Genomic DNA, 25,306 nt, shown 5'->3' with positions numbered 1-25,306 from the left:
TTGTGCATGACACAACTCATTTTTACAACAATTGTTTACAGACAGATTATTTCACTTATAATTTACTGCATCACAATTCCAGTGGGTCAGAAGTTTACATACACTAAGTTGACTGTGCCTTTAAACAGCTTGAAAAATTCAAGAAAATGATGCCATGGCTTTAGAAGCTTCTGACAGGCTAATTGACATCATTTGAGTCAATTGGAGGTGTACCTGTGGATGTATTTCAAGGCCTACCTTCAAATTCAGTGCCTCTTTGCTTGACATCATGGGAAATTCAAAAGAAATCAGCCAAAACCTCAGAAAAATATTGTAGACCTCCACAAGTCTGGTTCATCCTTGGGAGCAATTACCATACACCTGAAGGTACCACGTTCATCTGTATAAACAATAGTACGCAAGTATAAACACCATGGACCATGCAGCCGTCATACCACTCAGGAAGGAGACGCGTTCTGGCTCCTAGAGACGAATGTACTTTGTTGCAAAAACTGCAAATCAATCCCAGAACAACAGCAAAGGACCTTGTGAAGATGCTGGAGGAAACAGGTACAAAAGTATCTATAACCACAGTAAAACGAGTCCTATATCAACATAACCTGAAAGGCCGCACAGCAAGGAAGAAGCCACTGCTCCAAAACCGCCCTAAAAAAGCCAGGCTACGGTTTGCAACTGCACATGGGGACAAAGATCGTACTTTTGGAGAAATGTCCTCTCGTCTGATTAAACAAAAATAGAACTGTTAGGCCACTGTTTGACCATCGTTATGTTTGGAGGAAAAAGGGAGAGGCTTGCAAACCGAAGAACACCATCTCAACCGTGAAGCACGGGGGTGGCAGCATCATGTTGTGGGGGTGCTTTGCTGCAGGAGGGACTGGTGCACTTCACAAAATAGATGGCATCATGAGGAAGGTACATTATGTGGATATATTGAAGCAACATCTCAAGACATCAGTCAGGAAGTTAAAGCTTGGTCGCAAATGGGTCTTCCAAATGGACAATGACCCCAAGCATACTTCCAAAGTTGTGGCAAAATGGCTTAAGGACAACAAAGTCAAGGTGGAGTGGCCATCACAAAGCCCTGACCTCAATCCTATAGAAAATTTGTGGGCAGAACTGAAAAAGCGTGTGCGAGCAAGGAGGCCTACAAACCTGACTCGGTTACACCAGCTCTGTCAGGAGGAATGGGCCAACATTCACCCAACTTATTGTGGGAAGCTTGTGGAAGGCTACCCAAAACGTTTGACCCAAGTTAAACAATTTAAAGGCAACGCTACCAAATACTAATTGAGTGTATGTAAAATTCTGGCCCACTGGGAATGTGATGAAAGAAATAAAATATGAAATAAATCATTCTCTCTACTATTATTCTGACATTTCACATTCTTAAAATAAAGTGGTGATCCTAACTGAACTAAGACAGGGAATTTGTACTAGGATTAAATGTCAGGAATTGTGAAAAACTAAGTTTAAATGCATTTGGCTAAGGTGTATGTAAACTTCCGACTTCAACTGTAAACTAGTCACCCCGCAGTGTTTGTCATTATACCCTGATGAAGACAGCTTGTCTGTATCACGCCTGTTCCCGCTCTTCCACTCCCGCCAGGCTCTCCAGGATTACTCAATCAAGCCACGATCAGTACGCACACCTGCCTTTCCCCGTCACGCGTATCTGCGCTCATTGGACTCAGCTGAACTCTATTACTTGTGTTATTGCCTTCCCTATATCTGTCTGTTCCCTGCTTCGGGATTGATGTTTGTCATATGTCCTTGTTTACCCGTGTGCTGACGCTGGTCCTGTCGTGTTCTATGTCCGTTCCTGATTAAATGTTTGACTCCCCGTACCTGCTTCTCCTGTCCGACGTCACTCCTTACAGTCTGTCAAAACGTTGGTTAGTAAAATATTGCATCTGAGCTCCTAGAGTGTGCGGCTCTCCTTTAATTTTTCAAGTGTTCTACTCCGCTAGCCAGCACCTCACCTTTTTGGTGTGCGTTTCTTTCACCTCTATATTGTGAAGATCTCCACAAACCTGTGACCTTTGCATGCTATCTTGAAAATGTAGCCTTTCTATTATTACATATGACTTGTAGTTACAGTAACTTCAAAATGTGACCATGGATGTGTTTCAAATTTTAAAGTTGAATAAAAACTGTTACATTAGTTTGTTAGGACTTAACTTTAGGCTATTTACTGTATTACAAAAGTCATAATTAATTGTTAGGTTGGTTGCTGTAAATAAGGTATTTCTGTTTTTTATATTTAATAAATGTGCAAACATTTCTAAAAACCTGATTTTCGCTTTGTCATTATGGGGTATTGTGTGCAGATTGATGAGAAAAATAAATAATTTCATCCATTTTAGAATAAGGCTGTAACATAAAATGTGGAAAAAGCCAAGGGGTCTGAATACTTTCAGAATGCACTGTAGGAACTAAATCAAACTTTTTTTATGCCCTCTATATAAAGCTCGATTTGGTTTAGTCCTACTCTTTAATTTCATAATTCATAAGGCCCTAATCTATGGATTTCACATGACTGGGAATACAGATATATCTTTTGGTCACAGATACTTGAAAAAAAAGTAGGGGTGTGGATCAGAAAACCAGTCAGTATCTGGTGTGACGACAGTTTGAGTTGATCAGGTTGTTGATTGCGGCCAATGGCTGTGCTAAGTTGTTGGATATTTGCTGGAACTGGAACACGCTGTCATACAGGGCGATCCAGAGCAGCACAAACATGCTATATGGGCGACAACGATATCAGCAAACCAGGATTCATCCGTGAAGAGCACACTTCTACAGCGTGCAAGTGGCTATCGAAGGTGAGCATTTTCCCACTGAAGTCAGTTACAACGCCAAACTGTTGTCAGGTCAAGACCCTGGTGAAGAAAACGAGCACGCAGATGAGCTTCCCTGAGACGGTTTCTGACAGTTTGTGCAGAAATTCTTCAGTTGTGCAAACCCACACTTTCATCAGCTGTCCGGGTGGGTCTCAGATGACCCCGCAGGTGAATAAGCTGGATGTGGAGGTCCTGGGCTGGCGTGGTGACACGTGAGTCCGGTTGGACGTACTGCCAATTCTCCAAAACGACGTGAGAGACAACTTATGGTCGATTAAATTAACATGAAATGATCTGGCAACAGCTCTGTTGGACATTCCTGCAGTCAGCATGCCAATTGCACGCTCCCTAAAAACTTGACATTTGTGGCACTGTGTTGTGTGACAAAACTGCACTGTCGCCTTTTGTCCCCAGCACAAGATGCACCTTTGTAATGATCATGCTGTTTAAAATCAGCTTCTTGTTATGTCACACATGTCAGGTGGATGGATGGGTAAAAAAATACAACTAAAACAGACATTGAATATCCCTTTGAGCATGGTTAAGTTATTTATTACACTTTGGATGGTGCATCAATACACCCAGTTACTACAAAGATACAGGCGTCCTAAATCAGTTGGCAGAGAGAAAGGAAACTGCTCAGGGATTTCACCATGACGCCAATGCTTAGAGTATAATGACTGTGATAGGAGAAATCTGACAATGGATCAACAACCTTGTAGTTACTCCACAAATCCAGCACATCACTGAGAACCACTCCATATTTTCAAGAATAGTGATGGGTGTATCATGTTATGGGTATGCTTGTAATCGTTAAGGAATAAGGAGTTTTTCAGGATAAAAAAGAAATGGAGTGGAGCTAAGCACAGGCAAAATCCTAAAGGAAAACCTGGTTCAGTCTGCTTTCCACCAGACACTGGGATATGAATTCACCATTCAGCAGGACAATAACCTAAAACACAAGGCCAAATCTACACCAAGAAGACAGTGAATGTTTCTGAGGCCAAGCTACAGTTTTCTACTTAAATCTACCTGAAAATCTATGACAAAACATGAAAATTGTTGTCTAGCAATGATCAATAACCAATTTGACCGACCTTGCAGAATTTTTTTAAGAATAATGGAGAAATGTTGCACAATCCAGGTGTTCGAAAGCTCTTAGACATTTACCCAGAAAGACTCACAGCGGTAATCGCTGCCAAAGATGATGTAACATCTGCTTCCAACTCAAACACGTAGATCCCCTGAACGCAGCTCACTCTCCAGATCCCAATCACCTGAATTCTAATCACCTGTTCACACACCTGTATGTCATTATCACACACTATTTAGTTCAGTTCTTTGCACCCCATCACTGTGAGGTATTGTTTGTTTTGTGACATGTCTTTCAGAGCTATGTTTTCCCCGTGATTGATAGTTTTTGCCTGCCTCACTAACGATGCCTTTTTCCTATTCCCTGTCTGTACTTTAGCCTATTGGATTTCCTGTTATCTACCTATTGCCTGATCTCCCGGACTACGTTACTAGCCTTTTCCCTGCCTGTACTGTTGCCCTTTTGGACCCCCTGTGTATGACCTTCTGCCTTCTCCTGTGGTCCTTTTAAACACCTGCTGCGCCCTGCACTTGAAACCTCCGTGTCTCCCCTCGTGTTCTTTAAAGATGATTCTAACATGGATTACTTATCAAATCAAGATATGTATTTATTACAACAACAACAAAAAATGTTACCCCTTTTTTTCTCCCCAATTTCGTGGTATCCAATTGGTAGTAGTTACAGTCTTGTCTCATCGCTGCAACTCCCGTATGGACTCGGGAGAGGCGAAGGTCGACAGCCATGCATCCTCCGAAACACAACCCAACCTAGCGGCACTGCTTCTTGACACAACGCACATCCAACACGGAAGCCAGCCGCACCAATGTGTCGGAGGAAACATCGTACACCTGGCGACCTGGTCAGCGTGCACTGCGCCCGGTCCACCACAGGAGTCACTAGCACGCGATGAGATAAGAATATCCCTACCGGCCAAACCCTCCCTAACCCGGATGACGCTGGGCCAATTGTGCGTCACCCCATGGACCTCCCCGTCACGGCCGGCCACGACAGAGCCTGGGCTCGAACCCAGAATCTCTGGTGGCACAGCTAGCACTGCGATGCAGTGCCTTAGACCACTGCGCCACCCGGGAGGCTAAAATCAAGATATATTAGTGTTTTATTTTTCATATTTTCTTTTCTCACAAATGTTAGATTTTTACACTTTGACATTGGAGTATTTTGTGTAGATCGTTGTCAAAAAATGACAATTAAATCCATTTAATCCCACTTTGTAACACAAAATGTGGAAAAAGTCGAGGGATGTGAATACTTTCTGAAGGCACTGTATGCCTCTAACTTTCTCACTCATCATTATTCATAATTCATTCATGATTATCTGTAATCATGATAGCGTCCACATTAATTTAGAAGTGTTTAGAAACACATTCTATTCTTATTACAATAAAAGTGACTCCTAAATGACACAATACATTATTTACAAGATACAGTAAGCATGAAAACAGATATGTATTAAATTACCCTCAAATAAAAGGGGACATTCGGTATTGTCGCCTCATATGAAACATCCAAAATGCTGGAGTATAGAGAAAAAGTCAATAAATACGTAGGGGAGTGTAGATGTTAATGCAACTTCCTCTGCATCACACTCTGAATTTTGCAAAATATAGCCCACTGGGCACACACTGGTTGAATCAACATTGTTTCCACATTTCAATTAAATTACCTTGAACCAACGTGGAACAGATGTGGACTTGACATCTGTGCCCAGTGGGAAGTGTCATGGCATGCTAATGCAGCGTGATTTGATGTCTTGTGTCTTCTGTGGGTTTTATTACAACTAGGTTTTGGGCTTATTACAGTTCTCTACTAACACTTCCTCACCAGATGGCTTGACTTGAATCATATAACACTTGCATAATGATGGCATGCCCACATGAGTTGGTGAGGAATCTAAGGAGGTTTTGGAACATTTGTCTTGGAAAATGTGTACAGTCATGCAGGAGAATTGGCCTTCACCAAAATTCTTGAATGAAGTAAGGGAAATATATGAATGTCAGGTCCAAATTGATTGGCACCCTTGATAAAGATGAGCAAAAGAGACTGTATAAAATAAATAATACAAATACTGAGCTATATTGTACAGTATGCAAAAAAAGCAACATATTTTATACTAATACACTTGTACAGAGAAAAATAGGGGTCAAAATTATTACCTTTCAATACCTCCCTTGTGAAGATAACAGCAATGAGCCTTTTCTAAAATGTTTTATGAGATTGGAGAACACATTGGGAGGGATCTTAGGCCATTCCTCCATATAGAATTTTTAGGGATTTTGTGGTCAATTAACAATTTCTTTGTGGATTTTGATGTGTGCTTGGGGTTATTGTCTTGCAGGAAGATCCACTTGGAGCCAAGTTTCAGGCTCCTAGCAGAGGCAAACAGGTTTTTGGCTGAAATGTCCTGGTACTGGGTAAAGTTAATGATGCTGTTGACCTTAACAAGGGCCCCAGGACCAGTGGTAACAAAATAGCCCCATATCCAACACCATATTTTACAGTAGGTATGGGGTTCTTTTCTGCATATGCATATTTATTTCGATGCAAAACCCACCAATGGTGTTCGGGACCAAAGACCTCTATTTTCATGTCATCTGAACATACAGTAGCACCTGTTCCAATCAAAATCCCGTTTAGCAAACTCTAGGCATTCACATTTGTCGGATGACATGAAAATAGAGCTCTTTGGCCACATACACCAGTGGTGGGTTTTGCGTCAAAAGAAAGATGCATATGCATTGAAGGTATTGAAAACATGGGTGCCAATACTTTCTACCCCTATATTTGAGATAAAAAATGTTTAATGTTAAACAAAATCTCTTTCTCCAAGAAATTGTATTAAATAATATAATTTTGCACAAAAAAAATTGCATACAGGTGTTTTTGCTTATTTTTATCAAGAGTGCCAATAATTTTGGACCTGACTAAATATGTTGGCGCATTTGTTGCTCTACATAAACAAGCAAAACATGCAGTGAGTACATAGTCACTGTTCTAGCAGTTAGTTTACCGGTGAACATCACACTGCCATGCAACACGCCACATGACATCAGGTCACTCACTATCTCACACCCAGACACAGAGGAAAAGTTTATACGATGATCTAAGAGTTGGACACGGTGAGTGGTAGCGAAGCATGCTTACCGGTACCTTCATTTTAAAGTCATCCCGGTGCAGCTTAATGCCTATGTCAGCGACGGCCCTCTGGAAGAAACGGGAGGGCCTCAGCACCAACACCAGCTGGAGGTTCCCTGGAAATGCCCCCTAGTGGCCACAGGTACAAAGCACAGCTTCATGACATCTCATAGTTCTGAATGTGGAGGGAGCTCCTGCTCTGTTTATTTCCATTATGTATCGCACATATTATACCTGGGAATAATTTGCCTTACGCAAGACTTCCTGATATAGAAGCATTGGTCTATTTTACAATGGTACATAATGCTGAGATAAAATAGCCTGGTTCCATACTCTATGTGCTGTGGCAAACTCATCCTTGATGCCAAACACAGAGAGAAGTCGAGTGAAGCACAAACAGACTGGACCACCAGGAAAGAGATAAAAGCGTTGTCTGAAGTTAAATATGGACGTCTTCATACCGCTATCCGCGTCAGCGAGGCCTTCACTGAGCTCCATTTGTCCCGCCTGCGGTCGATGATTATAACGAAACCGATGCTGGCAGCGTCCAAACTAGACAAGGAAAGATAGAAATAAACACATGCGGTAGGTGTAGCTATCCAAGCATGTAGTCACAAGACATATCCAAGAGGGCACTACAGTACACTGCTGTATTCATTCTGTCTCTGTACAGTTTAAACAGAGTTTATACCAAATCACTTCAGCGCTCTCTGAACCAGGCCATTATAGTTAACAGTGTAAGAGGAGCTGTGTAAGCTTGTTTAATGTTTGGGGTGTTTTACAGGGAAGATGTTAAGTGATGCTCATTAACATTCTCAATGTGTTACTCTGACAAAAGGGTGAATGAAGTTGCTCCCCTATCAGCACAAGACGTTTAAAAGACAATGAAAAGAATATGTATTTTTAATGTCTTGTGCTCACTGGGTGGTGATCTTACTGTGTTATCTGGTCTAGTATATTCCTACTCGACTGAAAAACTTTTGTCTATTTTCCTGACTGAGAGCAGCTTACATGAGACCAGATTAATTGAACGCTCACTGTGTCATGAGAGAGAGAATGATATCCCAGATGTGCCATTTTCGGAGAGTATTTCACAAGACACCTTTTTCACATTTTGCCACACCCTGAGAAATGTGTCTTGTGAAATACAGTCAGGTACATAATTATTGGCACCCTTGAGAAAGATGAGCAAAAAAGACTGTATAAAACAAATAATACAAATACTGACCTATATTCTATGCCATTTTATTTTATACTAATACAATTGCTCAGAGAAATAGATTTTGTTTCTTAACAAGTAATAAAGACAAGTAATGAAAAAAAAAGTGGATTTTGATTAGTGTTTGGGGTTATTGTCTTGCTGGAAGATCCAATTGTGGCCAAGTGTCAGCCTTCTGCAGGAAGCAACCAAGTTTTGGGCTATAATGTCCTGGTACTTGGTAAATTTCATGATGCCGTTGACCTTAACAAGGGCGCCAGGACCAGGGGAAGCAAAATAGCCCAAAACATCAAAGATTCATCACCATAGTTTACTGTAGGTATGAGGTACTTTTCTGCATATGCTTCTGTTTTTCAACCCCAAACTCACCACTGGTCTGCATGGTCAAATTACATGAAAATAGAGCTCTTTGGCCACACACATCAGTGGTGGGTTTGGCGTTGAAAAACAGAAGCATATGCAGAGAAGTACCTCATACCTACTGTAAAATATGGTGGTGGATCTTAGATACAGTCTTTCTTGCTCATCTGCAGTATATCAAGGTTACCAATAATTAAGGACCTGACTGTATCTTCAGATTTGTGGTTAGTTGGGAGCCGGAACCACATCCCATACAGAGGGAAGGTAATGGTATTTACAGTGCCTTCGGAAAGTATACATACCCGTTTACTTTTTCCACATTTTGTTGTGTTACAAAGTGGGATAAAAATTGATTTAAGATTTGTCATTTGTTGTCACTGATCTACACAAAATATTCAGTAATATCAAAGTGGAAGAAAATATATACAGTATATATTTTTTATGACAAATAAAACGCTAATATATCTTGATTATGTCACTTTTACACAACACTGGCAGCGATACATTTTCAAGTCTTGCCATAGACCTTCAAGCAGATTTAAGTCAAAACTGTAACTAGGCCACTCAGGAACATTAAATGTCTTCTTGGTGAGCAGCTCGTGTAGACTAGTCTTTTTTAGGTTATTGTCTTGTTGAAAGGTGATTTAGTCTCCCAGTGTCTGAACTAGGTTTTCCTCGAGGATTTTGCCTGTGCTTAGCTCCATTACGTTTATTTTTATCAGGAAAAACTCCCTAGTCCTTGCCGATGACAGGAATACCCATAATCCACCACCATGCTTGAAAATATGAAGAGCGATACTCAGTGACGTGTTGTGTTGGATTTGCCCCAAACATAACACTTTGCCACGTTTCGCAGTATTACTTTGGTGCCTTGTTACAAACAGGATGTATGTTTTGGAATATTTTTTATTCTGTACAGGCTTCCTTCTTTTCACTCCGTTGTTCAGGTTAGTATTATGGAGTAATTGGGTCGTCCACAGTTGTCGCATCTCAAGAGGTTCAATAAGAGTTGATGATTTCATTTGAAACCATCCATACATTCTCTTGGGACAGGGGAAATGGAAACTTGTTGTGTACAACAGGGAGGGGCAATTGAGTGCTTCACAAAAAAAATGTAATTGTTAAAACGTCTCTAGCTTGTCTATCTATGGGTAACACGGTTCAAATGAAATCAAATTTTATTGGTCACATACACATGGTTATCAGATGTTAATGCGAGTGTAGCGAAATGCTTGTGCTTCTAGTTCCGACAGTGTAGTAATATCTAACAAGTAATCTAACAATTCAACAATAACTACCTAATACACACATCTAAGTAAAGGGATGGAAAAATAATATGTACATATAAATATATGGATGAGCGATGACAGAGGGGCATGAGTATATGAGATGAGTAAAGCAAGACACAGTTGAAGTCGGAAGTTTACATACACCTTAGCCAAATACATTTAAACTCAGTTTTTCCTGACATTTAATCCTAGTACAAATTCCCTGTTTTAGGTCAGTTAGGATCACCACTTCATTTTAAGAATGTGAAATGTCAGAATAATAGTAGAGAGAATGATTTATTTCATATTTTATTTCTTTCATCACATTCCGAGTGGGCCAGAATTTTACATACACTCAATTAGTATTTGGTAGCGTTGCCTTTAAATTGTTTAACTTGGGTCAAACGTTTTGGGTAGCCTTCCACAAGCTTCCCACAATAAGTTAGGTGAATGTTGGCCCATTCCTCCTGGCAGAGCTGGTGTAACTGAGTCAGGTTTGTAGGCCTCCTTGCTCGCACACGCTTTTTCAGTTCTGCCCACAAATTTTCTATAGGATTGAGGTCGGGGCTTTGTGATGGCCACTCCAATACCTTGACTTTGTTGTCCTTAAGCCATTTTGCCACAACTTTGGAAATATGCTTGGGGTCATTGTCCATTTGGAAGACCATTTGCGATCAAGCTTTAACTTCCTGACTGATGTCTTGAGATGTTGCTTCAATATATCCACATAATGTTCCTTCCTCAAGATGCCATCTATTTTGTGAAGTGCACCAGTCCCTCCTGCAGCAAAGCACCCCCACAACATGATGCTGCCACCCCCGTGCTTCACGGTTGAGATGGTGTTCTTCGGTTTGCAAGCCTCTCCCTTTTTCCTCCAAACATAACGATGGTCAAACAGTGGCCAAACAGTTCCATTTTTGTTTAATCAGACGAGAGGACATTTCTCCAAAAGTACGATCTTTATCCCCATGTGCAGTTGCAAACCGTAGTCTGGCTTTTTTATGGCAGTTTTGGAGCAGTGGCTTCTTCCTTGCTGTGCGGCCTTTCAGGTTCTGTCGATATAGGACTTGTTTTACTGTGGTTATAGATACTTTTGTACCTTCAGCATCTTCACAAGGTCCTTTGCTGTTGTTCTGGGATTGATTTGCACTTTTCACACCAAAGTACATTCATCTCTAGGAGACAGAACGTGTCTCCTTCCTGAGTGTTATGACGGCTGCATGGTCCCATGGTGTTTATACTTGCGTACTCTTATACAGATGAACGTGGTACCTTCAGGCGTTTGGAAATTGCTCCCAAGTATGAACCAGACTTGTGGAGGTCTACAATTGTTTTTCTGAGGTCTTGGTTGATTTTTTTAGATTTTCCCATGATGTCAAGCAAAGAGGCACTGAATTTGAAGGTAGGCCTTGAAATACATCCACAGGTACACCTCCAATTGACTCAAATGATATCAATTAGCCTATCAGAAGCTTCTAAAGCCATTACATAATTTTCTGGAATTTTCCAAGCTGTTTAAAGGCACAGTCAACTTAGTGTATGTAAACTTCTGACCCACTGGAATTGTGATACAGTGAATTATAAGTGAAATAATCTGTCTGTAAACAATTGTTGGAAAAATTACTTGTGTCATGGACAAAGTACATGTCCTAACCGACTTGCCAAAACTATAGTTTGTTAACAAGAAATTTGTGGAGTGGTTGAAAAACGAGTTTTAATGACTCCAACATAAGTGTATGTAAACTTCCGACTTCAACTGTATGTAAACATTATTAAAGTGGCATTATTAAAGTGACAAGTGATCCATTTATTAAAGTGGCCAATGATTTCGAATCTGTATGTAGGCAGCAGCCTCTCTGTGTTAGTGATGTGTTATGCTCGACCCACTCAGTTTCCCACCACAAAACACCAGATAAAGAGTAGAACCAGGTCACCTGCTTTTATTCTATGATTTGACTATTAGATGTTCAATGTTTCTTTTGACATAAAAAATGAATAGTTTCGTCATATTAAAACAAGAGTTCAGTTCTCGTAACAGGGTTGACAGTTTTTTTAATTTCATTAAAATGAATCATATTAAATAAATAATAATATTCAGAAATGACTTTGTCAAAGCAACAAAATAGCTAGGGATTTACAATAATGATGTAAACTTGGATACATTTTGGGGTTAAGTGGGTTAAAGTCACAGAGGGTGCATGGAGGGACATGTGAAAATGCTGAATTTTGGCACTTTAGCAAGTCTTTATTCATATTAAACATAGGCTGTACTGAATTCTCCATGCGTTTTATATTAAAGGGCACGTCATTGAATATAACATGCTAAAAGTCAATATTGGTGCGCAATTTCTACCTAAAATATAAAAGGGACGCAAAGGCACTAATTTCAACAATTTTGTTGATCCATCCTCAGGTTTCTCCCATCACGGCCAAACTCTGTAACTGTTTTAAAATCACGATTGTCCTCATGGTGAAATACCTGAGCGGTGTCCTTCCTCTCCGGCAACTAAGATAGGAAAGACACCTGTATCTTTGTAGATTTTTCAACTAGTCAGCTCGGGGATTCAAACCAGCAACCTTTCGGTTACTGCCTCAACGCTCTTAACCACTAGGCTACCTGCTAGAAACAGAAAATAGGAGAATATCTTATTTCTAATGATGTCAACTTTATTTCTCAACTCTTAATATTGAGCAAATTACACTCATTGTAGTCATTACACTCACTGGAGTTTCTGACATAGGCTTTGGAAAAAAACTCATTGGCTACCAGTGTGGCAAGTGCCGCTGGCTACTGGTAAGTTTTCTTGACTTGGACATATATTTTTGCCAACACATGGTTAGTCTTTGTTTAACCAGGTAAACAGCTGATCTTAGCGAAAATGTGTTCTAGCTAATAGGCCTGCTACCAAGGACTGTGGGCTCTCCTTCTCTGTCAATCACCACATCCTCATCGGCAGACTCAATAGCCTTGGTTTCTCAAATGATTGCCTCGCCTGGTTCACCAACTACTTCTCTGATAGAGTTCAATGTGTCAAATCGGATGGCCTGTTGTCCGGTCCTCTGGCAGTCTCTATGGGGGTGCCACAGGGTTCAATTCTTGGGCCGACTCTTCTCTGTATACATCAATGATGTCGCTCTTGCTGCTGGTGAGTCTCTGATCCACCTCTACGCAGACGACACCATTCTGTATACTTCTGGCCCTTCTTTGGACGCTGTGTTAACAACCCTCCAGATGAGCGTCAATGCCATACAACTCTCCTTCCGTGGCCTCCAACTGCTCTTAAATACAAGTAAAACTAAATGCATGCTCTTCAACCGATCGCTGCCTGCACCTGCCCGCCCATCCAGCATCACTACTCTGGACGGTTCTGACTTAGAATATGTGGACAACTACAAATACCTAGGTGTCTGGTTAGACTGTAAGCTCTCCTTCCAGACTCACATCAAACATCTCCAATCCAAAGTTAAATCTAGAATTGGCTTCCTGTTTTGCAACAAAGCATCCTTCACTCATGCTGCCAAACATACCCTCGTAAAACTGACCATACTACCGATCCTCGACTTCGGCAATGTTATTTACAAAATAGCCTCCAATACCCTACAAAATAAACTGGATGCAGTCTATCACAGTGCCAACCGTTTTGTCACCAAAGCCCCATATACTACCCACCACTGCGACCTGTACGCTCTCGTTGGCTGGCCCTCGCTTCATACTCGTCGCCAAACCCACTGGCTCCAGGTCATCTACAAGACCCTGCTAGGTAAAGTCCCCCCTTATCTCCGCTCACTGGTCACCATAGCAGCACCCACCTGTAGCACGCGCTCCAGCAGGTATATCTCTCTGGTCACCCCCAAAGCCAATTCCTCCTTTGGCCGTCTCTCCTTCCAGTTCTCTGCTGCCAATGACTGGAACGAACTACAAAAATCTCTGAAACTGGAAACACTTATCTCCCTCACTAGCTTTAAGCACCAGCTGTCAGAGCAGCTCACAGATCACTGCACCTGTACATAGCCCATCTATAATTTAGCCCATACAACTACCTCTTCCCAACTCTATTTATTTATTTATTTTGCTCCTTTGCACCCCATTGTTTCTATTTCTACTTCCACTGCAAATCTACAATTCCAGTGTTTTACTTGCTATATTGTATTTACTTTGCCACCATGGCCTTTTTTTGCCTTTACCTCCCTTATCTCACCTCATTTGCTCACATTGTATATAGACTTATTTTTCTACTGTATTATTGACTGTATGTTTGTTTTACTCCATGTGTAACTCTGTGTTGTTGTATGCGTCAAACTGCTTTGCTTTATCTTGGCCAGGTCGCAATTGTAAATGAGAACTTGGTCTCAACTTGCCTACCTGGTGAAATAAATAAATAAAATAAAAATTCTCCGTGGCCGACGTGAGTAAGATATTTAAACGTGTTAACCCTCGCAAGGCTGCCGGCCCAGACGGCATCCCTAGCCCCGTCCTCAGAGCATGCGCAGACCAGCTGGCTGGTGTGTTTACGGACATATTCAATCTCTCCCTATCCCAGTCTGCTGTCCCCACATCTTCAAGACGGCAACCATTGTTCCTGTACCCAAGAATGCAAAGGTAAATTAACTAAATGACTATCGCCCCGTAGCACTCACTTCTGTCATCATGAAGTGCTTTGAGAGACTAGTCAAGGATCATATCACCTCCACCTTACCTGTCACCCTAAACCCACTTCAATTTGCTTACCGCCCCGATAGGTCCACAGATGATGCATTCGCCATCACACTGCACACTGCCATATCCCATCTGGACAAGAGGAATACCTATGTAAGAATACTGTTCATTGACTACAGCTCAGCATTCAACACCATAGTACCCTCCAACCTCAACATTAAACTTGATGCCCTGGGTCTCAACCCCGCCCTGTGTAATTTGGTCCTGGACTTTGACGGGCCGCCCCCAGGTGGTGAGGGTAGGAAACAACATCTCCACTTCGCTGATCCTCAACACTGGGGCTCCACAAGGGTGTGTGCTCAGCACCCTCCGTAGTACTCCCTGTTCACCCATGACTGCGTGGCCATGCACGCCTCCAACTCAATCATCAAGTTTACAGACGACACAACAGTAGTAGGCTTGATTACCAACAATGACGAGACAGCCTACAGGGAGGAGCTGAGGGCTCTCGGAGTGTGGTGTTAGGAAAACAACCTCTCGCTCAACGTCAACAAAACAAAGGAGATGATCGTGGACATCAGGAAACAGCAGAGGGAGCACCCCCCTATCCACATCGATGGAACAACAGTGGAGAAGGTGGAAAGTTTTAAGTTCCTCTGCGTACACATCACGGAAAAACTGAAATGGTCCACCCACACAGACAATGTAGTGAAGAAGGCACAACAGCGCCTCTTCAACCTCAGGAGGCTGAAGAAATGTGGCTTGTCACCTAAAACCCTCACAAACTTTTATAGGTGCACAATTGAGGGCCTTCTGAGTGGCGCAGTGGTCTAAGGCACTGCATCGCAGTGCTAGGTGTGCCACTAGAGATTCTGGGTTTGAGCCCAGGCTCTGTCGCAGCCGGCTGCGACCGGGAGACCCATGGGGCAGCGCACAATTGGCCCAGCGTAATCCAAGTTAGTGGAGGGTTTGGCCGGCAGGGATATCCTTGTCCCGACTTTTGTGGCGGGCCGTGCGCAGTGCATGCTGACACGGTCGCCAGGTGTACGGTGTGTACGGCTGGATTGTGTTTCGGAGAACGCACGGCTCTCGACCTTCGCCTCTCCCGAGTCCGTACGGGAGTTGCAGCGATGAGACAAGCCTGTAACTACCGATTGGATACCACAAAATTGGGGAGAAACAGGGGTAAAAAAAAAAAGATGCACAATTGAGAGCTTTCTGTCAGGCTGTATCACCTCCTGGTATGACAAATGCACCGCCCACAACCACAGGGCTCTCCAGAGGGTGGTGGGGTCTGCACAACGCATCACCGGGGGCAAACTACCTGCCCTCCAGGACACCTACAGCACCCGATGTCACAGGAAGGCCAAAAAGATCATCAAGGACAACAACCACCCAAGCCACTGCCTGTTCACCCCGCTACCATCCAGAAGGCAAAGTCAGTACAGGTGCATCAAAGCTGGGACCGAGAGACTGAAAAACAGCTTCTATCTCAAGGCCATCAGACTGTTAAACAGCCATCACTAACACAGAGAGGCTGCTGCCTACATACAGACTTGAAATCATTGGCCATTTTAATAAAGTGGATCACTAGTCACTTTAATAATGTTTACATATCTTGCATTACTCATCTCATATGTATATACTGTATTTTATGCCATCTATTGCATCTTGCCTATGTCGCTCGGTCATTGCTCATCCATATATTTATATGTATATATTCTTATTCCATTCCTTTACTTAGATTTGTGTGTATTGGGTAGTTGTGGAATTGTTAGATTACTTGTTAGATATTGCTGCACTGTCGGAACTAGAAGCACAAGCATTTCGCTACACTCACAATAACATCTACTAACCATGTGTATGTGACCAATAGCATTTGATTTGATTTGAGGCTATGTTAGAGTTCACACTTTCAACTATAATGTAGGGAGTTCAAAATAATGAAAAACTATTTACAAAATCTAATAATTAAAAAATGTTGATTACTTCCACTTGCCATTATCATTCACCTGATGATAAGACAAGACGTGAGAAAAAAACTGTTTGCTAATATATGATGGGGTCGCTGGGTCACTGGTTTTACATCAGGTGTAATGTAAACCATTATTATTGCAGACAGACTGAGTCCATGCAACTTATTATGTGATTTGTTAAGCAAATTTTTACTCCTGCACTTATTTAAGCTTGTCTTAACAGAGGGGTTGAATACTTATTGACTCAAGCCATTTCAGCTTTTTATTTTTATTTCACTTGTAAAAACTTCTAAAAATGTAATTCCACTTTGACATTATGGGGTATTGTGTGTAAATTCAGGCTGTATCGCAACAAAATGTGGAAAAAGTCAAGGGGTGTGAATACTTTCTGAAGGCACTGTATGTTTATTTAAGCCTGTGTTTCTTCAAGCAGCACTCATTCAAATGAATGCATCACTGTGCTGCTAGAAGCAGCACTCTTTGACCTGTCCTGATCAAATATACAGTAGCATTACAGTAAGCTTCTGTTCTCCACTGTGGGAAAATAATGTGCACCAGAATTGCAGAATTGATCTGAACTGCATAACCATGGGAGCATATTTATGGTTGTAGTGAAGCTGCATACCTTACCTGGGGATGCTAGTCAGATATGTGACAACATTCTGGAAGTCCTCGTCTAGGAGGTCGCCGAAGCCTGAGTATTCAGGGAAGGTGATGATGGGGGCGCCATCTTTCCCTCTTCCTCCTGCACACATAGGGTTACATCAATAGATTGACAGAAATGCGTCCATTTTGTTACATTCATTCATTTACACCAGGCTTCTACAGTAAAATAAATATTTATTTGGATAAAAAACGACATTCTGCTGTTTCAGATCTGATCAGACTTTATATCAATAGAAAAGTTATATTTCTACTAATCAACCACAAGGTGGTGGCATTGGGCTAATGTCAGCACAAATTCGGATTTGATAATTTTTTTGCCAAAAGTCATGATTGAATCAAAACTTTTATGAAACATGAAACTAAATAAGTTTGATGAGTGAAAATGTTGATATGACAATCTAAATGAAGAAATATGAGGAGAGATGTAAATTTCAAATAATCAAATTTGTCTTGAAACAAATGAAGCAATCAGAGGCAGCCATAATATAATCCATGATCCTATATCTCTCCAATCAGATATTTATCAGTCAAAGTGTATCACTATGAGAAAGCATAGTGGAACAGCAAGTCACCCTATATCTAAAGTGTTCCTCCTCACTCATGATCATGCCCCAGTGCCTGCATTCCTGAGTGGAGATAGGAGTATAGATGTCGGCCTTATGAAATAGATTTTAGGGTGAATTCTCAACTTCAAAACAGTTCAGTTTGGGATGACAGAGGGGAACTGCTGTAAATTGCACCTCATCTGCCTGAGGCAGTCTGATTTTCTATTTGAGGCACCCCTGAGTCTGGACACTTACATTATTTGGACATACACTGCTCTTATTCTGGAGGAGCACGTCAGGAAATGCTGCCTTTCATATTAGTGGTGAGGTAACTGTAGCTCTTTACTTTTACTGACTAACTTTTTCCCTTCCTAACTCCTCCTCTTCCTTCTTCTCTCTGTCTCTCAGTTCTAAAAATGTACTAACACTGAAGAAAATCACATAGACAAGCATAACAGCCTCCTCCCAAACTCAGATGTCTTTGTGCTAAAAGCAGCATGTAGTTTATTTCCTGTGCCATCTCGTCTGCCATCCATCCCACTGAGTGACAACTCATCTATCAGTCTTCCCAGCCAGACACATCCAATTATTTACCTGCATATGGCAGAAAAATCCACCACAGGGAATCCTCACATATGTCAGGGCTTCTGTTGCCTACCTCTTTCACTGACAACAGTACACCAGATAACAATCAGAGCTGTACAATACTGCCCTGTCTAGAAAGCTCAACTCAGCATCACCTCATCAGTTATAAGGTAAGTAATGCAGAAATAATGCTTCTATAGGTGTGGAGGTAATACTGGAATAACGTCAACAGCGAGGTGGCCTTTGCTTGTAACCAGTGGCGTAAAGTACAGTACTTAAGTAAAATTACTTTAAAGTACTACTTAAGTAGTTTTTTTGGGTAAGTAGTATTTTACTGGGTGACTCACTTTTACTTGAATCATTTTCTATTAAGGTATCTTTACTTTTACTCAAGTATGACATTTGGGTACTTTTTCCACCACTGCTTGTGACTCTGTCAGGTATCAGCGTCACAATATGGAGAAAAGGAATGGAGACCAATGTTTAAAATCGTACAAAACAACCCAAACTCAGTGACATTGAGAATAAAAACAGGCTTGCTGTGTAGATAATGATATATACTTGTGCTTTTTCCACAGTAAAATGACATAAGTTTGAAAGCTAGCTTTGCTGAGCCAGGGTTTTTGGAGTAAGACACCAGCTTGGCAGGATCGCAGCTGGCTGACCCTTGGTGGTTTGACATGGGTGGGAAGGAATGGAAACAATCCCTGTGGAGCCAGAGGCTGTGGCGTAGAGCTCCCGTCCAATCAACCTGGTCTCAGGGCAATTCGTTGGATTTGGCTCTTTTACTCCATTTATATTACGTTACGTTAGGTTACATTATGAATGGAATAGCGGTTCTACAATATCATACGAATTGGAGGACGTATCATATACGTCTCACCCGGTCATACAATAGCTTAAGAATTGGATGATGTAATTTATCATACATCTTGGGGGATGTATAGTATTATCTGTCTTTCTCTGAGATCAGGTTGCTTGTTTCAACAAAGGAGAATGACTGGGAGAATTTACATTGGTAGTTAGGAGAACTAACAACAAAGGTTAGGATCATTTATGTAAAAGGTTAGGAAAACTACTAAAACGACAAACGTTAGGAGAATTTACGTAGCAGTTTAGGTGAAATGAGTCAAGGTTAGAATAAGGGTTAGCTAAAATGCTACAGTTGTTCCCTACGCGACTCGAACACCAACCTTTGGATTGCTAGACGGTCGCGTGATACATCCACACATCTTCCCTGACCAGCCTCCCTACTTTTGTTTCTGTCTAAAGTAACTAGACCATTAGTACATATCATATGTCTTGGAGGTGCTTAGAAATACGCATAGTATGTTTTGTGTAGTATGGCTCTGAGGCCAGGCTAGCCCAATAACTACCAACAACTCCCTCTGTTATTGTTCCAGCTTAGGCCCTGCCACTCTGTTCATGTCTCCACTACTCTTCTATGTCTCTGGTAACTCAAAGGTGGCTATGGCAGAAGTTTAAGACACATTTATTTGGGTTTAGGGGAAATAAAACCGAGATGGTAAAAGGTTTGAGAGAGTCTTCAGACTGAGGTGATCGTGAGTGTACGGACATGATTTAGTGGACTCAATATTGTCAAATGCATGTTAATAATAATGTATAGTATGTACACAGTCATTGCTTCTGCATCCCAACTTAACTGAATAGAAAAAGTGGCCAATTTATCCACTCTGAACAAAGCTCATGAATATGGCCAGAGAGACAAAGACATCCTGGCAGGAAATGGTTCATGGTGTAATGTGATAATGCTGTTATTGTCCTGGAACAGACCATGGAGCAGACCAGACCTCTCTACTGTCTGAGACAGGAAGTGATTAAGAGGCAATCCTATCGATCAGTAGTTAAAAGGTTCAAGTCCGGTCACAACTCAATCATGTCTTAACGTCAACAATGGAAATGGCCTTTAATTCATAACGGATATAACAAATTTACTTTTTCTGACCGTGATCAAAATGAATTAACAAACATTACATTGTGCTGTTCTGTATAACTGTAAAGTATATATGATCACCTCTGACTAAAATGTGATTATTTTGTCATTCCCATATTTGCTCCTTCGCAAAGGGAGAGGAACTCAAATATCTGCCCGTCTGTGTGTGAGGGAAGCAGGGATAAGGAGAGGAGACGGAGGCCTAGCTACGTACCTGAGAGCAGGGCAAACTGCCGATGCAGCTGCTCTATGATGTCGACGGCAAGCAGGGGCCTGATCTCCTGCTGCATGATCTCATCTGGGGAGGGAGAGGAAAACAACAGGGAGATCAACTCCAGTCAGCAATCACGATATCATAGGAATGTATAGGAAAGAGAGCAGCATTAAACAACTGCGTACAATGTGTCCCCACAAATCAAGCCCTGCGGCCATACACTGGCCCAGTCATCATCGGTGGACAATCCATCCACATGTCTGACAGGTCAGTATGACCTGTGGAAAATGAGGCCAAGGCACGGCTCTGGACATTTCCACAAATCAAATCAAATCAAATGTTATTGGTCACATACACATGGTTAGCAGATGTAAATGCGAGTGTAGCGAAATACTTGTGCTTCTAGTTGCGACCATGCAGCAATATCTAACAAGTAATCTAACAATTTCACAACAACTACCTTTTACACACAAGTGTAAAGGAATGAATAAGAATATGTACATATAAATATATGGATGAGCGAAGGCCGAACAGCATAGGCAAGATGCAGTAGATGGTGTAGAGTACAGTATATACATATGAGATGAGTAATGTAGGCTATGTAAACATTATAGAAAGTGGCATTGTTTAAAGTGACTAGTGATACATTTATTACATCCAATTTTTTATTATTAAAGTGGCTAGAGATTTGAGTCAGTATGTTGGCAGCAGCCACTCAATGTTAGTGATGACTGTTTAACAGTCTGATGGCCTTGAGATAGAAGCTGTTTTTCGGTCTCTTGGTCCCAGCTTTGATGCACCTGTACTGACCTCGCCTTCTAGATGATAGCAGGGTGAACAGGAAGTGGCTCGGGTGGTTGTTGTCCTTGATGATCTTTTTGGTCTTCCTGTGACATCGGGTGATGGGTTGTGCAGACCTCAGAGAGCCTTACGGTTGTGGGCGGAGCAGTTGCCGTACCAGGCGGTGATACAGCCTGACAGGATGCTCTCGATTGTGCATCTGTAAAAGTTTGTGAGTGTTTTTGGTGACAAGCCAAATTTCTTCAGCCTCCTGAGGTTGAAGAGGCGCTGTTGCACCGTCTTCACCACGCTGTCTGTGTGGGTGGACCATTTCAGTTTGTCCGTGATGTGTACGCCGAGGAACTTAAAACTTTCCACCTTCTCCACTGCTCTCCCGTCGATGTGGATAGGGGGGTGCTCCCTCTGCTGTTTCCTGATGTCCACGATCATCTCCTTTGTTTTGTTGACGTTGAGCGAGAGGTCCTCCCTGTAGGCTGTCTCGTCATTGTTGGTAATCAAGCCTACTACTGCTGTGTCGTCTGTAAACTTGATGATTGAGTTGGAGGTGTGCATGGCCACGCAGTCATGGGTGAACAGGGAGGACAGTAGAGGGCTTAGAAAGCATCCTTGTGGGGCCCCAGTGTTGAGGATCAGCGGGGTGGAGATGTTGTTTCCTACCCTCACCACCTGGGGGAGTCCCGTCAGAAAGTCCAGGACCCAGTTGCACAGGGCGGGGTTGAGACCCAGGGTCTCGAGCTTAATGACGAGTTTGGAGGGTACTATGGTGTTAAATGCTGAGCTGTAGTTGATTAACAGCATTCTTACATAGGTATTCCTCTTGTCCAGATGGGTTAGGGCAGTGTGCAGTGTGATTGCGATTGCGTCGTCTATGGACCTATTGGGGCGGTAAGCAAATTGGAGTGGGTCTAGGGTGTCAGGTAGGGTGTAGGTGATATGATCCTTGACTAGTCTCTCAAAGCACAGTGTCTGTTCTCTTGCTAACAGTGGTCTCCATGTCTACCACTGCCCCTCGCAGTCAATACCTTTAGCTGTGAACGCAGATCTTTGTGTGCCTTCATTCAATTTCCATTACAAGCTTCTGTAGCTACTGTATCCCTCCTTTCAGACATATGTTTCTTTCATTGTGTTGTTCTTGGAAGACTCAGTAGCCATTCTGGATGCTTGGAGGGGAGGGGGGAGGGTTAATGAAGCTTCATCACTCTCTGCCTTAATATACTGCTCAAAAAAATAAAGGGAACACTAAAATAACACATCCTAGATCTGAATGAATGAAATAATCTTATTAAATACTTTTTTCTTTACATTGTTGAATGTGCTGACAACAAAATCACACCAAAATAATCAATGAAAATCCAATTTATCAACCCATGGAGGTCTGGATTTGGAGTCACACTCAAAATGAAAGTGGAAAACCACACTACAGGCTGATCCAACTTTGATGTAATGTCCTTAAAACAAGTCAAAATGAGGCTCAGTAGTGTGTGTGGCCTCCACGTGCCTGTATGACCTCCCTACAACGCCTGGGCATGCTCCTGATGAGGTGGCAGATGGTCTCCTGAGGGATCTCCTCCCAGACCTAGACTAAAGCATCCACCAGCTCCTGGACAGTCTGTGGTGCAACATGGCGTTGGTGGATGGAGCGAGACATGATGTCCCAGATGTGCTCAATTGGATTCAGGTCTGGGGAACGGGCGGGCCAGTCCATAGCATCAATGCCTTCCTCTTGCAGGAAATGCTGACACACTCCAGCCACATGAGGTCTAGCATTGTCTTGCATTAGGAGGAACCCAGGGCCAACCGCACCAGCATATGGTCTCACAAGGGGTCTGAGGATCTCATCTCGGTACCTAATGGCAGTCAGGCTACCTCTGGCGAGCACATGGAGGGCTGTGCAGCCCCCCAAAGAAATGCCACCCCACACCATGACTGACCCACCGCCAAACCGGTCATGCTGGAGGATGTTGCAGGCAGCAGAACGTTCTCCATGGCGTCTCCAGACTCTGTCACGTCTGTCACGTACTCAGTGTGAACCTGCTTTCATCTGTGAAGAGCACAGGGCGCCAGTGGCGAATTTGCCAATCTTGGTGTTCTCTGGCAAATGCCAAACGTCCTGCACGGTGTTGGGCTGTAAGCACAACCCCCACCTGTGGACGTCGGGCCCTCATACCACCCTCATGGAGTCTGTTTCTGACCGTTTGAGCAGACACATGCACATTTGTGGCCTGCTGGAGGTCATTTTGAAGGGCTCTGGCAGTGCTCCTCCTGCTCCTCCTTGCACAAAGGCGGAGGTAGTGGTCCTGCTGCTGAGTTGTTGCCCTCCTACGGCCTCCTCCACGTCTCCTGATGTACTGGCCTGTCTCCTGGTAGCGCCTCCATGCTCTGGACACTACACTGACAGACACAGCAAACCTTCTTGCCACAGCTCGCATTGATGTGCCATCCTGGATGAGCTGCACTACCTGAGCCACTTGTGTGGGTTGTAGACTCCGTCTCATGCTACCACTAGAGTGAAAGCACCGCCAGCATTCAAAAGTGACCAACACATCAGCCAGGAAGCATAGGAACTGAGAAGTGGTCTGTGGTCCCCACCTGCAGAACCACTCCTTTATTGGGGGTGTCTTGCCAATTGCCTATAATTTCCACCTGTTGTCTATTCCATTTGCACAATAGCATGTGAAATTTATTGTCAATCAGTGTTGCTTCCTAAGTGGACAGTTTGATTTCACAGAAATGTGATTGACTTGGAGTTACATTGTGTTGTTTAAGTGTTCCCTTTATTTTTTTGAGCAGTGTAGTTTGGTATCACCCTGAAGCACAATGCAGCTAGCTTTCCACTGTGAACAAAACTCCCTCTGTCTGGCCACGGTATAAAGGAGTGCATTACAACAGACTACACTTTATCAAAGACTGAGCGAGCTTTGAGTGGGTCTTGCAGCCAGGGCTATAGATAGCACAGAGAGCCTCACAGAAGCATGTTTCTACTGTATGGAAGTTGTAAGCTGTAGTGTTGTCATGGTACCAGCAACTTCAAGTCTCCACAGGGATTTGGTCCATTGTTTGGTATCAAGGCCAAATTACATTGACAGTATTATTCTTAGCATGTTACCTCATTTACACATATTTCCACGGCTCTTTTTACGACAATATACTAAAACGTGTGCATCACAGTACACACACACACACACACACACACACACAAACCTGCACGCATGCGCACGGACACACACATACATCCTCCCTCAGCAGAGTGGTGGCGAGAGGAAGGAGGATCTGCGTCTGGGAGCATGTTAACACGCTAACTCCAGATCTTATCATCCTGCTGCAGGAATCCCAGCCTCAGACATGTAAGTAAATCACAAAGCCAGGTCTCATAATGGCCTCTGCAGGCTTCAGAGAAAGGTCACAGCATTCACTTCTAGAGGAACAGCATGCAGAGCACAAAGACACAACCCACCCTCCTGCCTCCATCCTGCCAGCTACAGGCTCTGGAAGGAATTAGCTCTCCAAGAACAGATACATAAATAATATGACATAATACTGAATTGAATATTTAAAAAAACAGCAAGATCACAAAACAAGATCACAATGGTCAGTCTTGTTCTTTGGCGTCGCAGAGCAAACAATGGAAAAATGCATGATCAAATTCTATTGACTAAATACCAAAAAGCATTATAGTATACAGTAATAAAAAACAGCACAACAACACATTGATTCTAGTTACTGGAATGCTATTGGTTGTATGCTATTGTGATTTGACCAGAAGAAAGTCCAGTTCTTCCAGGTTTTCTATATCACGTGGTGAGGGAAAACTCCTGGGCCTAGTCAGTCATATGTTTAGTCTGGTGGGTGTGTTGATTCTGTAGCAGGTTGTGCCAGCAACATGTGGAGACACCATGGATTAATGCCATGGCAACACAGAGGGGCACCGTCCTCTGCTCTCCACACACCTCATCAAACCTCATCCCAGTGTCCACC

The 25,306-nt window shown here is 42.6% G+C and overlaps 1 protein-coding gene across 8 annotated transcripts in view; it reads right to left on the bottom strand.

Annotated features, from left to right (window-relative positions):
- Positions 1 to 25,306, bottom strand: part of mcf2l2 (MCF.2 cell line derived transforming sequence-like 2) — a 135,817-nt gene that overhangs the window by 91,549 nt on the left and 18,962 nt on the right. For 7 of the 8 annotated variants that reach the window (XM_082956871.1, XM_082956876.1, XM_082956875.1 and 4 more), the window contains exons 2-5: positions 20,531 to 20,614; positions 17,197 to 17,311; positions 7,548 to 7,638; positions 7,096 to 7,215 (exon numbers count right to left, since the gene is read on the bottom strand). In XM_082956871.1, coding sequence (XP_082812997.1) covers positions 7,096 to 7,215; positions 7,548 to 7,638; positions 17,197 to 17,311; positions 20,531 to 20,614 — 410 coding nt within the window. The remainder of the gene's footprint in view (positions 1 to 7,095; positions 7,216 to 7,547; positions 7,639 to 17,196; positions 17,312 to 20,530; positions 20,615 to 25,306) is intronic. The other variant, XM_082956872.1, reaches the window with a different exon arrangement.

Source organism: Salmo salar, chromosome 10 (assembly GCF_965601325.2).
Source record: "Salmo salar chromosome 10, fSalSal1, whole genome shotgun sequence".
NCBI classification, from domain to species: Eukaryota; Metazoa; Chordata; class Actinopteri; order Salmoniformes; family Salmonidae; genus Salmo; species Salmo salar.
The sequence above is the reverse complement of the archived record's forward strand: the minus strand, read 5'-3'. Positions and strand labels throughout refer to the sequence as shown.